This window comes from Lissotriton vulgaris, unplaced genomic scaffold, assembly GCF_964263255.1.
Source record: "Lissotriton vulgaris unplaced genomic scaffold, aLisVul1.2 SCAFFOLD_2166, whole genome shotgun sequence".
In the NCBI taxonomy this organism is placed as follows: domain Eukaryota; kingdom Metazoa; phylum Chordata; class Amphibia; order Caudata; family Salamandridae; genus Lissotriton; species Lissotriton vulgaris.
The window spans coordinates 135,428-151,571 of NW_028248796.1; the positions used below are offsets into that span (position 1 = coordinate 135,428).

Sequence of the window (16,144 nt, forward strand, 5' to 3'; positions counted from 1 at the left end):
ACCATTCTCCTATTTCTTTTGTATGATCTTTCTACCTTATTTTATGTTCTTCTCCCCTCTTTATTCTGGTTGCTTTTAATATATTGTAATTTACATTATTTACACATGTATTATTTGTACTCTGTTTTATTTTTCTGCTAAGGATGTTATTTTTCTTTCTGTTTTGTTTTCTGTATTTTTCTCTTGTTATTCTGAATAACTCAAAAAAAATTCTTAACAAAAATAAATGTGGAGTTGGGAAACTGTATGAAAACATAAGGAACTATATATTTACCAAAACTGATTTTCTCACCTTTTACCTAGGAAATGGCCGAGTGTGATATCTAGGCATGTCACACTGAGTACAAAAAGTATCTTTAAAAGTGATCTAAAAAGTAACTGCAAAGTAACTGAAAAGTAATTTGCACTGTGTATGCACAAGTGACTTACCTGTAACCAAACCAATTGCATTCAACTGCATTTCAACTGTATTCAAATGTATTATTTTTGCAATGTATTATTACACTTATCTGTACCAGGCCTGTCTTGGTTCTAGAAATAAAATACAACTAAATAATATTTTTATACAAACAAATTGGTCTTTGAGTGTGTGACAATATTTCTTGCCCGAGCTTGTACAATAAATGCTTAACACTACCCTCTGATAAAGCCTTACTGCTCGCCCACAGTACCACAAATAGAGCGTATTTATTATATTTTATTTTATGCAATTTATAAAGCGTGCAAATACCTTTGGGTGTCTCGGCGCTGCGGACGGCAAGCATAAGGTATTATCTACTTTTATCTCTGACTACCTTTGGGGATCTAGTACACAAAGGGAGTCACTGTTCCTTATAGAAGAAGAAAAGGGAGAAGAACTTTTGTCGTGTGCTACTCTGTGTGAACAGTGACTCCCTTTGTGTAATAATTACTTTTGGGGAGCAAGGGTCACTGGACCTAAATATCAGCTCCTAGTCTCCCCCTTCTCCATAAATAAGAATACCTTTGGGGATCCACTGGACTCTGTCACACTATACCTTACTTTGGTTTAGTCTATACAGAGCCAGCTTCCTACAGTTATGGACACCCTTTAGGCATATTCTGACATTGTGTATATCCCTCCCAGACTGGGAAAGACACAGCCTTTGTCTTCTAGTGTCATTAGGAAGGAGAGGTGGGGTTGAGAGCTTTGTGTCAGGGAGACCCAAAAACAAAGGCACAAAAGAGGAAGAGGCTTCCTCAATCAGCTACCTCTCAAGTGTTGGTGGTAACACCTCTGGGGGAAGAATGAAGCAGTAAGGGGGCATGGCTGTCCCTAATCTGTAAAGGGGGCTCCTTCCTCTTACAGACACCTGAGCCTCTTTGAGAGAACCTCAGGAGTAGGCCTACTGTTTACATCCCTGTCTTTCAAGCTCTCTCCATCCTCCATTTCATACAAACAAAGGGATCTAAAATGGATTCATGTCATCACACAGTACAGCACTACAAGTACACTGCATGAGATAGTCCGTTTCTGAACTGGGTTAGTTCTAGTGCAGCATGCTATGAATCACAGTGGCAATTTGGTACATGCATCTGGTTTCATTGTCAAGACAGTGCAGGAAACCTAGGACCATGGCATTATGGTTGTATCAGTGTGTGAAGGAGGCTGAATGGACTTGGTTGAATTAATGTGTGATGGAGGCTGTATGGACTTGGTTGTATTAATGTGTGATGGAGGCTGTATGGACTTGGTTGTATTAATGTGTGATGGAGGCTGTATGGACTTGGTTGTATTAATGTGTGATGGAGGCTGGATGGACTTGGTTGTATTAATGTGTGATGGAGGCTGGATGGACTTGGTTGTATTAATGTGGGATGGAGGCTGGATGGACTTGGTTGTATTAATGTGGGATGGAGGCTGGATGGGCTTGGTTGAATGTGTGTGATGGAGGCTGGACGAACTGATGCTTGAAGAAACACCAGGAGACGAGTTTACCCGACTTTAGGAATACCTTGGAGAATGGTGTTTGAATAATCCAGTGTAGGCAGAATTTGGTCTGGAACTGAGATTATGGAGATGGTTCAAGAATGAAGTTTCTGATACCCTTCAGCAGCCTGCAATGGTACTGTGCATTTTTCACCATATACTCTATGTGTAAGTCAATGTGTAGTTTTTACATCGAAGAATGCTCCCTAGATGTGCTCAGCATATTTGTTTCTCTAGGTAAAAGAGATGGTCGTATTGAAATCTACAGATATTAATTTCAATTATTGCTTTGAGTGTTTTTTAAGCATAATTTGAATATTTGTATTGTTGGACAATCAGTTGCAGCCATGAATGAATGAGTGTAATACTTTAAATTTTGTTTTACCCTTTTCTATTAAATGTGACAATCTCTAAGACTTTTTAATTGGAATGGGTGGCTGAAATGATTAGTGCATCGTTAATATCTAATTGCTGCTTGACGTCACTTTGAATTTTCGTTCCAGGGGATATTATTTTCAATGCCCTCTACCCAGAGCTGCCACCAGATTTTATTTTTGGAGAGGATGCCGAGTTCTTGCCAGACCCTTCAGCCCTCCATGTAAGTAAAGCTAGAATTAGCACCGTACTGTCTTGTTTGGAGGAGCAGACACTAGTCTTACCACTTGCTTTAATGCTAGGACCTTTCTCCAATTAATCTATTGAATGGCAATGGGCATTCCTGTCTTGTGGCGCCAAATTCATTCATTCATCTATGAATTGTGAACTATATAATTTACAAATTGTATTTAGTGTCTCATAAACTACAAATGTCGTCTTCTTATTAAAACAGGATGTAAACAATTTCTAGCCTTCAATAAATATTAGAAAGTTCATTAACTAACACATTCAATGTACAACTGTGGCAAAGTTTCCTTTCCGAAAAAGAAAATCAGGATGGAAATGTTTTAAATTTCTCCTTTAGCCAAACCTCAAACTCCAGTAGGATTCAGATGTCTACATCTCAGTAGAAGTCCGGTTTCTAAAAGTCACAAAACGTTTATTTCTATCGCAGGTCACAACTTCCTCCCTATAGAAGGAAATGGGACAAAAATAATACAATTCAATTGGAGTACGAGGTTAAATGATTCTGAAAGAAGGCAGTTTATTGACTGCAGTGCAAACCTTCTAAGGTTGAAAAAGGGAAAAACTAAGAACTTTCTAGAAACCCGACAATTTCAAAATTGTCGTCATAGAAATGAAGGATGTAGCACAGAAGAACCCGAATGTATAGATGGTGAGATTCATAAACCTTGCTTGCTGTAGGGAATGATACATCGAATTTGTTTCACAATATGGGACATGGCTGATAGGCGCACCAGTATTACACAGGAGGATGTATGTTTTTGATGTGTTGCATTTGGCTGATTGTTCTTCCAGTGTTAAATCTCTTACTTGCAGAGGCCAAGAACATGCATGATCTATGTCAATTGTATTTTTAGTCTGATGATAATAATAAAAATCCGGTATTTGTAAAGCTCAAACTAATCACCCCTAGGGGTCTCAAGGTGCTGGGGCCCCCCAGGAAATTAAGTGAGCTATTGCCTAGAGTCACATGATGCTGAGCTTAGCTGTCGCCAGAGCCGGGGATCGAACCGTGGACCCAGCGCTCCAGAGTCAGCCGCTCTGGCCACTGCACAACACCCTCCCCGATGATAATCCGAGTGTTGTCAAGAAAGTTGTATGAGCAAAGGCCAAAGGTCTCGATAATACCTTGGAGACAGTAGAGGTGCAATTGTGGAATCCTGAATGATACTTGGCTCACTGTTGAAAGGCAGGGAGTCAGAGGTCAGGTGTGAGGTCATAGATAGCCATTGACAGAGAAACGAAGAGACCAAATCAAAGGCAGGCATTTGAATTCCAAGACCCATGAGTCTACACAGTAGTGCAGCATTAACCACTGTGGCGAAGACAGTGGAAAGATCCAGCCTGGGAAGGGCTATAAGCCATTCTGGTCCACTGGTGTCTTGAGTTCACCCCAAAAGGAAATTAGTGATGATTCAATGTAATGTAATGTAGTCTTGTAAAGCGCACTGCTGCCCTGAGGTGTCGTGGTGCTGTAGACCGCTGGGGAACCCATCCTGGCTATCCCTGTGAGATGGTCCCTACTGGGTATCTCCAAGGTGAAACCAGGCATCCCGGCGAATGTGGGGGGCCATTGTAGAGATTAGGCAAGCTAATGCCCAGAGTTGCTGAGTGTGATCCCTGGTTAGAGTAGGCACCGAGGCGAGAATTATCGAGTCCGCTCACCCTGGTCCACAACCCTGCCGCGTCGGGAATTGAACCCTGGTCCCGGGCCGTTCTCTGCTTCCGGGTCTGCCGCCTCTAACCAGTGAGCCACACCACTCCACAATGTCAAGGTGGAACTCTGCCTGCACATCTGCCCTAGAGTTTGCTGCATTTGTGAAGTTCTATGAGGCTTCTCTGTTGTTTGAATGCACCTGTAGCATCCCTTGGTGATGAGTCTGTAGTTAGCATATTCAGGCAGGAGCCTCTTGAGGTCACTAGAGCAGTGAGCTAAAGAGCTGCGAGCTGTTTATTAAGGCCCTTTCTGGGGCATCCACAAAGATTGCTGATAAGGTGTCTTCGAAGTTGCCTAACAGGAAGAGTTCTGCAGATCTGGGCTTATTGCAGGACTTTGCAATTTTTTGGAGTTCTTCTTTTTCTTGTGGGGGAAAAATGTGCAGAAAACTTCTTCTGCGTCAGTGTGTTGTCTCCACCTTTGGGTTCTGGTGGCAGTTTTGTACACATGTAGGTGTCTTAGAAAGAAAGTGATTTCAAGGATGTCACAAAGTAGTTGAAAGTCAGTGATGTGTCTGGCTGTTGCTGGGTCTGGTGGCTTAGTGAAATAATGCATCCACTGTAGGAGCCTTTGTTTGACCTCATTTTTTTTTTTAAATATATTTTTATTGCAGAGTTATAAACAGCAGGAAAAAAGTAATCAGCCAGTACATTTGTGGGCCCCTCCCACCAGTAACAGTTCACAATTGTACACAGCCATTCAGCCCGCATCCCGGAGGCCGGGCGGCATATCAGAACGCTCCGGAGGAGCACAACACAGTGTACGTCCCATGGGGACCCTGGCGAAAGGTCGTTTTGAGTATCTGCTTTTACCCCCCCACCCACAACAACAGTCCCGTCAGCCATCTCCAAGGTATCAACGTAATCGCCCCCGTCGGGGCCTGTTCTAGGCTATTTGGGCTTCGTGCCAGGCCGTCCCAACCCCTCAATCCGCCCGCCACTCAATGCCCCCAGTCCCAGGAGATCCAGGCCACCACCAGCAACCCTCCAACGGCCTCCGGCCCTCCCCAACCCCCTCTATAACTAACCCCCCCAACGCCCCCCCCCCCCTGGCAACTGCTAAGGTGTGTGCTTCGCTCTACTGAACTGGATGGTTCCACTACAGTGCATGATGGCATACTTCTGTGTTCGCCCCGCGGTGTCCGGCGGCCTAGTCCTCGCCGTCTTCATCCTCAACCAAAGCATCACGCAGAGCCTGTACCACTAACTCCCACGCACGCGCTGCATCCAGAGCCTTCTCATTCCCCAACTTCACCGCTTGCTTCATCCGGAGCACGCTCTCGCAGTCAGACCATCGCAGCAACTCATTCTTCCATCTACGCAGTGAGGGACCCCCCCTGGCCTTCCAGTGCCACGATATTTCCCTTTGAGCCAATATCAGACCCAGATCTATAAATTTACTGGTCACCTTGGTGTGCTTAGTATGTGGGAACCAGAGCAATAGACACGTCGCCATGTCGAAGTCTACCTCCCTGTCAGTCACTTCATTCAGGAGGTCCCCTACCTCCGCCCAATAAGTTCCCAGTTGCGGACACCCCCAAAACAAGTGGTCCATGTCCGCCCCTGGGGACGAGCACCGGGGGCAACAGGCATCCGGCACCCTAAAGTGCCGCTGTAGTTTCTCTGGGGTTAGGTAGGCCCTATGGAGCACATAAAAATGGACCTGCTGAAAGCGCGCATTCCTAGTGCCCTTCCACGTGCGTCGCAGGATATGGCCCCACGCCGTATCCGGTATGGGCCGGCCGACGCTCTCCTCCCACTTAGCCTTGAGCCCACGGAGTGGTTCCAGCCCATCGTTCAGCATCCTGTTATGGAGGCACGTCACAGCTTTGAATGTGCCAGCCGCCATCACCACATATTGGCATGCCATAGTCGTCGCGGGTTCCAGGAGCCCCTCCTTCCAGTGCTTTTGCACAGCAGCCACTATAGCCGCGTGCAGTAGGAAACCCCCTTCAGGCAGTCCGAACTGGTCCCGGAGCACGTCAAACGGTGCCAACGCCCCATCTATATACAAGTCGCCCACCACCTGCAACCCCGCGTCCTCCCAATCCATCAGCGGGGACCAGTCCCCTCCGTACGGTAAAGCCGTCAACATCCCGATCGGGATCTCCGGGGCATAAGGCCGCGATGCTCTCGCTCTCCGGAGGCTCCTCTGCCAGCACAGCCGGAGCGTCCGCTCCTCCATGGTGAGGGCCCGTAATTCGAGCCGTTGCTGCATAATGATGTACGACAGCACGTGGCGCTGTATCCCCCGACCCCGGTCTTCCTCCGGCCCCCGGAACACCCTGGCCACATTCTGCGTCAGGACCTGCAACTGCGCCGCCAAATAATATAGCTCAAGATCGGGCACAGCCATGCCCCCCTCCAGCTTGGGGCGAAGGAGCGTACTCAAGGCTACCCTACGACGACCATGCCCCCACAGAAAGCCAATAATCATGGACCGCAGGTCCCTAAACACCCCCTGGGGAATCCAAACCGGTAGCGTTCAGAAATAATAAAGGAAGCGCGGGAGCGCCACCATTTTCAACAATGCTATCCTGCCCAGGACTGTCAGCGGTAGGGTCGACCAGAAAGACAAACTACCCCGCAGTGACCGGACACAGCGGCCAATGTTACCCTCCAGGAGGTCGGTGGCCGTGTGGTAAATGCGGACCCCCAAGTAGACGATGCAAGAGGGCTCCCACGTCACACCCAGGTCGCTGCTAGGGGCTGGCGATCCCGCTCTCAGCGGAAACACACAGGTCTTTGCCCAATTAACCTTAAGGCCCGACAATCGGCCGAACTCGGACAGCAGAGCCATCGCTCCGACCAACGCCCCCGAGGTGTCTGCTAGGTACAGGAGCAGGTCATCCGCATAAAGCGATATATAGTGCCATTGCCCATCCCCCACCACTCCCGCGTAACGGTCGCCGGACCTCGCATGGACCGCCAGGGGTTCCATCGCCAGGGCAAACAATAGAGGGGAGAGAGAGCATCCCTGTCGCGTTCCCCTGCCCACCGGATACGCGGCGGATACCAGGCCGCCCAATCGTACCCTCGCTGTCGCCGAGTTATACAAGACCCTCGTCCACCTCCTAAACCCATCGCCCATGCCAAACCGCTCCAGCACTCCATCCAGGAAAGGCCATTCCAAACTATCGAAGGCCTTCTCAATATCCACGGACAGTACCGCTGGCGACCCCTCCCCTTCCAAGATGGCGTCCATTATTCCCACTAGGCGGCGGATATTCATCGCCGTACTCCTCGTGGGTATAAACCCGGCCTGGTCCCTGTGCACCAGGCCCGTCATGTGCGGGGCCAGTCTGGTGGCTAGGACGCGACTCAGGATCTTGTAATCCACCGTCAGCATGGACAGTGGGCGATAAGACCTCACGTCCGCGGCATCCCGGCCAGGCTTGAGGAGTGGTACTATCAAGGCCTCCCGCATGGAGGCCGGCAACACCCCCTTCTCGAAGGCCTCCGTATATACCACCAGCAGCCTGGGCGCCAGAGCGTCGACATAGTGCTGATAGAATTCGATTGGGAGGCCGTCCACCCCTGGCGTCTTGTTACGGGCCATATGTTTGATAGCCACTCGAATTTCCGTTAGCGTGATCGGGCTACCCAGGTCCGTCGCGTCGCCCTCGTCCAAGACCGGAAGCGGCCTCTCCCCCAGGTACTCCACGATGTCCTGCACCCCCACTCCCAGCTGACTCCGGTACAATTCCTCATAGTAACCCCGAAAGCGGTCTACTACAGCCGCCTGAGAGTACACCATCTCTCCCTGTGCGTCAGTAATGCTGAGGATCGGGCAACCCCTAAGTTCCGGGCTAGCTAATCTGGCCAAGAGGGTACCCACCTTGTCCCTTTCTGCGTGCGCCCTAATCATGTACTGCCTGTAATCATAGCATCTCAAACGTTCCGTCTCCGCGGCCACCACTTCCTTCGCGTCCAGTAACTGGGCCCGTAAACCTGGCTTAGTTGGCCTGCGGCGTTCCAGGTCCCTCAAAGTCTCCTCCGCTTTCATTAGGTCATTCAGCACGGTCGTTCGAGCATTCGAGAACTTACCCAGGCACACCCCTCTCACCACCACTTTCATTGCATCCCATTCAACAGACCTGCTCGTCGCCGTTCCTGCGTTCACACCGAAATAACCATCAATGCCCTGCCGGACCGCATCGTCGAACACAGAATCCTCTAGCGTCTCCGGCCGAAGCCGCCATGTTGGAATTACTGAGCGCTCCCTCTGCCATTGAATATGCACCAACAGGGGGTTATGATCAGATATCGTCCTAGCAAGATACTCAGCATGGGTGATCAATGGCGCTAGAGAGCCCCCACAGAGCACCGAATCAATCCTAACATGCAAATCATGTAGGGCAGAATAAAAGGAGTAATCCCTGGTTCCCCTGTGCCTCTCCCTCCAGACATCCAGCAACCCCCACCGTTCTTGCCAGTCCTTCCTGTGCGCGGCCAGCCTGCGCACAGGAGAGTCTACTAGGGGGGGATGGGACCTATCCAAAGCCACATCCGTAATTGAATTGAAGTCCCCCCCTAATACTATCGGACCCGCCAGGAAAGAGGCCAAGGACCCCGAGAGGCCATCAAAGTATCGGCCTTGGTCAGTGTTAGGAGCATAAACACAACATAAAACCACGTCCCGTCCATACAGTCTCCCCTCCACCGCTACAAACCTGCCATCCGGATCTATTACCTGATTCAGGACCTGGAAGGGGATCCCCGCCCTCACCCAGATCAAGACCCCCCTGGCATACGCTGAATAAGTGGTGCCAATAACCTGGCCCCGCCATCTTTTCTGCAAGGCAGCGCACTCTTTTTTAGTGAGATGAGTCTCCTGGAGCATAGCTATCTGAACCCCCCTGCGTACCAGGTATGCATGCACTTTGTGACGTTTCACCATAGTCCGCAGCCCCCGGACATTCCACGTTAGGCATTTCAAATTAGGTAATGTCCCCATACCAAGTCCGTACAGTCCATTTCACACTCCCACGGTCCATGACCCCCCCAATGCAGTTGCCCCCCCCCCAACAACCCCAAAACTGAAACATTCCCCAACCCCCACTCCCCAGGACAGAGCATACGAACCCAATGGCCGCCCCCATCCAAACCTTGAACCAACTACTCGCACACCTACCCTGTGGTCTCCACCACAGTCGGCCTTAAGGGCCCAGGGGGGGTGAGTCGCCGCCGACCCCAGCCAGCGGAGCCCGCGTCCGCCCTTCATCCCCTCAGATACACTCCGCTCCCCCACCCTGCAACCCGCCCTCCAGCAACAGGATATCACCCTACCATGAAGTCCCGATCAAGACCAAAGTCTGTCTTAGCCGCAGATAATACTATCCGAAGTCTGTGGGGTCACTGTCGGCCCCTTCTGGCTCTCCGCCTCCGAAAGTTCCTCTCCTGTTCCGCTGCCCTCTCCTCCCGAGTCCGTTTCGGCTCGCTCACTATTCCGTTGCGACCCTGTAATGGCCGCCGTCGCCGCGAGTGCGTCCCTCTTCGCCGCCGCCATTTGGGCCTCCCGCTTCTCCCGCTGGCGCCTGTTGCGGGACCTGATACGTTGAGACTGCCGCACCCCGGGCTGCTTGGGCTGTTCTCGTCTACTTTGGTGCGTCCTGTCCGTCCCCGCTCTGTACAACTCAAGCCAGTGCCAAACGTCGTCCGGAGTTTGGAAAAAGTGCGTGGTGCCATCCATGATAATCCGCAGCTTGGCCGGGTAGAGCAAGGAGTACTGAATGCCTTCCTCCCTGAGCTCCTTCTTCACAGCAAGGAACGATGCCCTGTCCTTTTGGACCGCCTGCGTGTAGTCCGGAAATATCGTCACCTTGCCGTTCTCCACCCCGTAAGGACCCGACATCCTTGCCCGCTGGATGAGAAAGTCTCGATCTTTATAATGGAGGAGCCGCACCACCATTGGACGGGGGGGGCGGCCAAGCCCCGGCGGGCGAGCGGGCACCCGGTGGGCTCGCTCCAGGGTGAAAAATGGAGTAAGCCCCTCCGGCGCCACCACAGTGCGGAACCAGTTCTCCATGTAGGCCACCGCATCCTCCCCCTCAATCCGTTCCGGCAGGCCTACGACCCGCACGTTGTTCCGCCGATTGCGGCCTTCGGCATCCTCCGCCCTCCGTTCCAGAATGTCCAGCCGGGCCAAAATGTCTGTAATCCTGTGCTCCGCAGTCACCACCGAGGGCTTCAGGTCCAGCAACAGTTGGTCATGATCCTTGACCCGATCCGCCAGCTTCGCGTGATCCGCACGCAGCAGCCCCAGGCCCGTGGCCACTTGGGCAATGTCGTTATGCAACGCCTCCTTGGTGGAGGTGATCGCCTCAAGGATGGCATCCAAGCGCCGGTTCAGCCGCTGTTCTTGGTCAAGCTCCGGGGAGGGATTCTCACTCAACCGGGTCGATGTCGCCGAGTCCCCTTCGCGGCTCCCGGGTGTCGGCCCTCCGATCGCCGCCATGTCAGGGCGCTGCGTCACAAGTCCGGCCGCCCTTTCTGTGAGGCGCTCTCGAAGGGCCCGTGCCGAGCACCGGGCACCAGGCAGCACAGTGTCACCGCCAACGGTCGCAGGAGCAATGACCAGGCAGATGAGCTCCGGTCCGTCACCCCCACTAGTCCGGTGGGGGGAGGATGAGTCACGGGACGGCGGCCGACGAGGGCCCCGGGTCCCCTGGGTGAATCGAGCAGCGTCCCCCGGGCTCAAGGCTTCGCGCCGCCAATCCCAGTGCGCCGGGCAGTCGGGTGCAGGGTCCCTCTCTGCTTGGCGACAGCCGGTCTCAGGGCTGTAGTCCGGGACCATCCGATCTCCTCGCCGCCATTTTCTTCACACCCTGGTCTACACCTCGGCCGCCTCTTCCTCGATCTCCTCGGGGCCAGCAGTCCCCCAGCAATGAACCGATTACGTCCAGCTGTCCCCCCACACTTCAGAGGGCAGGAACTTCTTCTCCGGGTCGCCTGGGGTCCCGAAAAACAGGAGAATTAGCGGGAATCCGCGCGGAGCTACGAGCTCACGCCGCCATCCCGATCGGCGTCCAAGCCACGCCTTTGTTTGACCTCATGGTCACAAATTCAAATCCCAGCAGGGCCGCTCAGCCTTTCATCCTTCTGAGGTCGATAAAATGAGTACCATTAAGTTGGGCAACAATAAACATCTGTTATTCCACGCCAAGATACCCTTCGCGGTGAACTTGCTATTTACAGATACACATGTTATGTGTATGTTATGTCAACGGAGGTGGCCTCTGAGTTCCCAGATTTGGCAGTGGTCTTTTGGATTTCCCTCAATGCTCAATCTGATGCTGTGTTGCTGGCTGAGAAGAATGATCTCTGTTGCCTTCTGGTGCTTGTTCTTCTGAACTTATGTGGCCAGCAGCAGAGCTTGACCTCTTCTTCATACCTTTACTTTTGACGCCCCACTTGGCACTATCAGTACCGAGCTGCCCTGGTTAATCATCTAGTATTCCACTCTCTTCTGGGTATAATGATTTCCTTGCTATGAAGGAATAAGTGGAGGCGCAAAGTTAGCCGTAATTCAAACCTTTCAACAGGAGAACCTACAGAATGAGATACCTTCAGAGATAGTCATTTTGAGGTGTGTCTTTGGGTAGTGTTTCACTGGAGGCATCAGTTCAGTATGGTACATGGAAAAGGCAAAGTAAGCTACATTCATCTTTGTTCTTTCAGTAAGGGGTTCCAAACCAGTTGTGAACAGATGATATCAGTCATCACGGCTCTTTTGAGATGCAGTGAAGGGGTCCTTTGAGTCTGTTACCTGCTCCTTTTCGGTAAGATGTTTTTGATTATAGGTTAAAACCTTTTTTTAAAGAAAATTGTTTATTGCTTTTTTTCAGTTAGTATCGCACGGTTTCAGAACTGAAAATCAAACATTAAATCAAATTGCCTATGTGCAGCATATCAATTATGGGTTAAAACTTCAGCCAGTTCGAAATTCCTGCCAAAGCTGTGGAAGCAAACTAGATAAGGTCCCTGCTGCTGATGCTACTGCTGTTGCAACAGGGATTTAAAAGTAGCACTTCGGATGGAGGCCTCCTGCAAAGCCACCTGTCCTACAATCCGGATGCCTATCCAGGCTAACCTAAACTACTTGTAAAGCCTTGGGGGACACTTATCTCTTTGCTTGAGATGCAAAGGCCTCTAGGGCACTGCCTTCACTGGTCCAACTCTCGCCAGTCCTTAGCCGCCTTCTCATCCATCCATAAAACTCACAACTAGCAGAACAACAAGGAAGAAATCAAACCTTCAAAGTATTATTTGTCTGTTGTAATTGAAATCAGTAACGCATAAAATATTCCCTCTCCATCAATTCTGGAGGAAGGATTCTAAATTAAAATATCAAACAGAACAGCTACATGACTCTGTGCGCATGAGCTGAAGACTACAACATGAGGAAACTCTGATAGATTTTTTCAAGTCTCCCTCAGCTATTTCCATGTCAGTGCAAAATGTATGTACAAACTCTTCATGTCGATGATTTTCATTGTTTAATCAGAGACAATGAAACATGGTTTTGATAAACTAATACCTTTCATCTAGGGAAATCGGCACCAAACCAAACCCACCTTTAGGTTGGAGCCAAGATAACAACTAGATGAGACCATTAACTTGGAAGATGGCCCTCTGATTGCCCATTAGTTTGGCAATGAACGCAAATTATATCTAGGCCCTCCTGCTGCCATTTGTTTAAAATTGTAAGTTGTTGTAACTAACTAATGGGCAATGAGAGGGCCGCCTTCCATTGGCGTGTTCTAAGCAGGCACATTTTTGGAGTAGAAATATGGACAAAACTGTACAGCTTCTGTAAGCATTGCCCACTGTGTCTAGAAATGATGCACAAGTAGTCCAAACTGTTCTCTGCAACAGGTATTCGTTAGGATGGTACCTATGCATCTCCACCTTTCTTTTGGGTCTGCTTAGCAATCTGTTCCCAAAAATGAAAGCAAGAGGGAAGCTGATATTAAAAAAGGAAAGGTGTGCCCCTACACTCACCATCCGTGGAGCCCATACATCACCTAAGCAGTTATCAAATGAGTATATTTCTGATGTATTGCATCTCTACTTTTTATCCATTGCATGTAAGTGAAGTTAATTGTAATAATGTATGTGACTAACAGTCGATAAAACAAATATGGCTTAAGCAAACCTCTAACAACATTTTAATGTATAACTAAATAGACTTCTCCTCCTCACTCTTCCCCGTCTCCTCCTCCTCCTCCTTTCCACATCCTTCTTTTCATCTATGTCCTCTTCGTCCTCCTATTTCTTCTTCCTCCTCCTCTTTCTCCTTCATCCAGACCCACATCGGGATCTGTCTCCATAAAATGTCAACAGGTGCTGCAAATAACAATACATGCTGCCCAGTTGTTCATCTGTTGTGACTCTCAGGTCGGGTACTGGGCAGGGACATAAATACCATTGGCCAGCGACCATCTTCCCTTCTAAATGTCTCATCCTTTAAATGTAATAACAAAGCACCACAGAAAAGGCCATATCACTTGGCATTTAAATATAGTATACATCATCAGTTGCCGTTCGCAGCCAGTCTGGCCACGTAATGTTGTTCTGCTTTGCCACGTTTCTTGGTCATATCTTCAACAGTGTTGCTGATGCAAGGTATTGGAAACTGGGATCCCAGTACTGATCCTAGTGGCATGCCAATGGGCACCCCTCTAAGAGTGAGCACTATTTGCCATCAGGGCTGCTGATGGACAGCCTCATTCTAGTCGATTTCACTAGCCTGCTACCCAGCTTGATGTTACTTAACTTCCTTTGAGACATATTTGCCAAAGAATTTATATAAATCCAACTAGGCCACATCTATCTCTTTTCCTTTGTCTAAGTTAAAATAAATAGTCAAATGCATAGGTTCCTTTTTTTTAGAAACCTTTCTGTTGGACCTGTGGTACATTGAATCCTGTATTTGAGTAGTTTGAAGATCGCCCTAGTGAGCGAGCTCTGACACAGATAGAGATGACAAATATTCTTCTTTATTCAAGTGACAGAAAATGTAAGTGAGAAATGTCACGCGCCAGCAGAAGCAAGGACTATCTTTGAAGCCTCCTCGGCCTGTGGACGCACACTGCCCTCCTCCGTAGGGCACTTGGTGACATACAGTCTACAGCATTGCACACAACATCAGCATTACAGCAATCACCATCTGTGCAGACACTCAATGCACCAATCCTGCAAAAACATTGTGTCACAAGAATATCTTTAATACAGTATTTTGCTGGTTATAAGGGCAAGGAACATGAACATTTTGTTATGTAGAGTCCTTTTTTAAATCTATGCCGGTCGATTGTCAATTATGAACCTACTGGTGTCGAACAAGATGTGCAAAATATACCAGCCGTTTAACTCACTGAGATCCTTGTACTAAAGACCTGTAAAACAGTGTTCTATTAAAACAAGATTGTAAGGAGTTGGTGTCTGGGAGGCATGACTGTGGGAAACCCATGTCCCTATTATGAATCACAATGAAGTTCAAAACTATAGCGACAGCTCCTGGCCTAGTTATTGTCCTGGCAAGGAAATCCATTGACACTTGCAACAAACAATGTGTTTCTTCTGGTCTTTTTTAATTTATTTCTTTTTGTCCCCAGTATTGCCGTTACTTCCTTCCAGCTTGTTCAGGTCACTTATGAATACTCAAGTGGCAGCAGTTTCCTGTATTTTGTAGGTCTGTTTTTTGGTGGTCTGTCCATTGTTGCCACTTGCTGGAATCTTACATGCTTACTTCACATTTCTGGGAATTTGCTCTAGAGCGAAGAAATGGGGACGAGGAAATTTGAACTGATGCTGAGAGTGAGCAAAATGTGTATACAGATTTTGGTATGTCCAACCAATTGTATGCTATCATATTTTATGATCTCTCAACACCATAGCAAAGGCTGGAAGATTTAAAAATCTATGTTGTTTTTTTCGGCTCTGTGGTTTTGATGAATTTGTGTGCCAAGTATTGTCTCTCAATATCTCTAGGTGTGCCAAGAGACTTCCGATTTAGAAAAATTCCTAGAGAAACCGTACTATGGTCCACTGGACCGATATATCTTTTTCAAATGACAGTGCACGCCACATGAGTCTATATATATTTATGCGAGGACAGAAGCCATTGGTGATGTCTACATTTTTCAATATGTTTCTTCCCACCTGTTCCGCTTCCTCTGGTCTGCAATAGTATTTCTTAGCTTTAACAAGTCACAGACTCCAGACTGAAGAGTGCAGGTATACCTTTGTGCCTCGAAATATAGGGCTAGGTTTGAATTTCACAGAAGAACAACACAGGGTCTAGGCTCCTAAACCAGCAAGGCTAAGCCCAATGCAAGTAATACACAACACAAATGCCAATACTGGACTTCACTCTAAAAAATTTCCTACCACCTATATGAATAAAACATATACTGGTCTGTTTATTATAACGTCACTAGTTTATTTTGTATTTTTCTCATTAGTCAAATTATTTTTGACTCTTTTGTTCTTTTCAGAACCAATTTTTGTGCATATACAGAATCTACAATAAAATACAATGAAAAAATTAATAATCAATACTCACTATACCTATTTACAACTCATCGACTCAAAACTTTGGCCAGCATTCATCCTTCAGTCAAGCAAAAACAGACATACAACATAAAAAGTGTGGCTATTAGCCAACAGTACAAATTGGATGAACAATTTATGAATCCTGGTTGAAATCACAGTGGGACCATGTTGCATTACAATATTCAAAATAGAACTTAATTTCTTAGTTTCCTAACACAGGACTCCGCCCACAATTTGGGTGAGTACATAAAAAAGTCAGCAGGGACGCCGTCAGGACCAGGTGCCTTGTGTCTTGTTGTAGCC

At 48.5% G+C, this 16,144-nt stretch overlaps 1 protein-coding gene across 1 annotated transcript in view; it reads left to right on the forward strand.

The window, feature by feature from the left end:
- The window catches only part of BABAM2 (BRISC and BRCA1 A complex member 2), a 202,144-nt gene that overhangs the window by 22,068 nt on the left and 163,932 nt on the right, over positions 1–16,144 (forward strand). Inside the window, exon 3 of the mRNA XM_086950191.1 lies at positions 2,452–2,546. Coding sequence (XP_086806317.1) covers positions 2,452–2,546 — 95 coding nt within the window. The remainder of the gene's footprint in view (positions 1–2,451; positions 2,547–16,144) is intronic.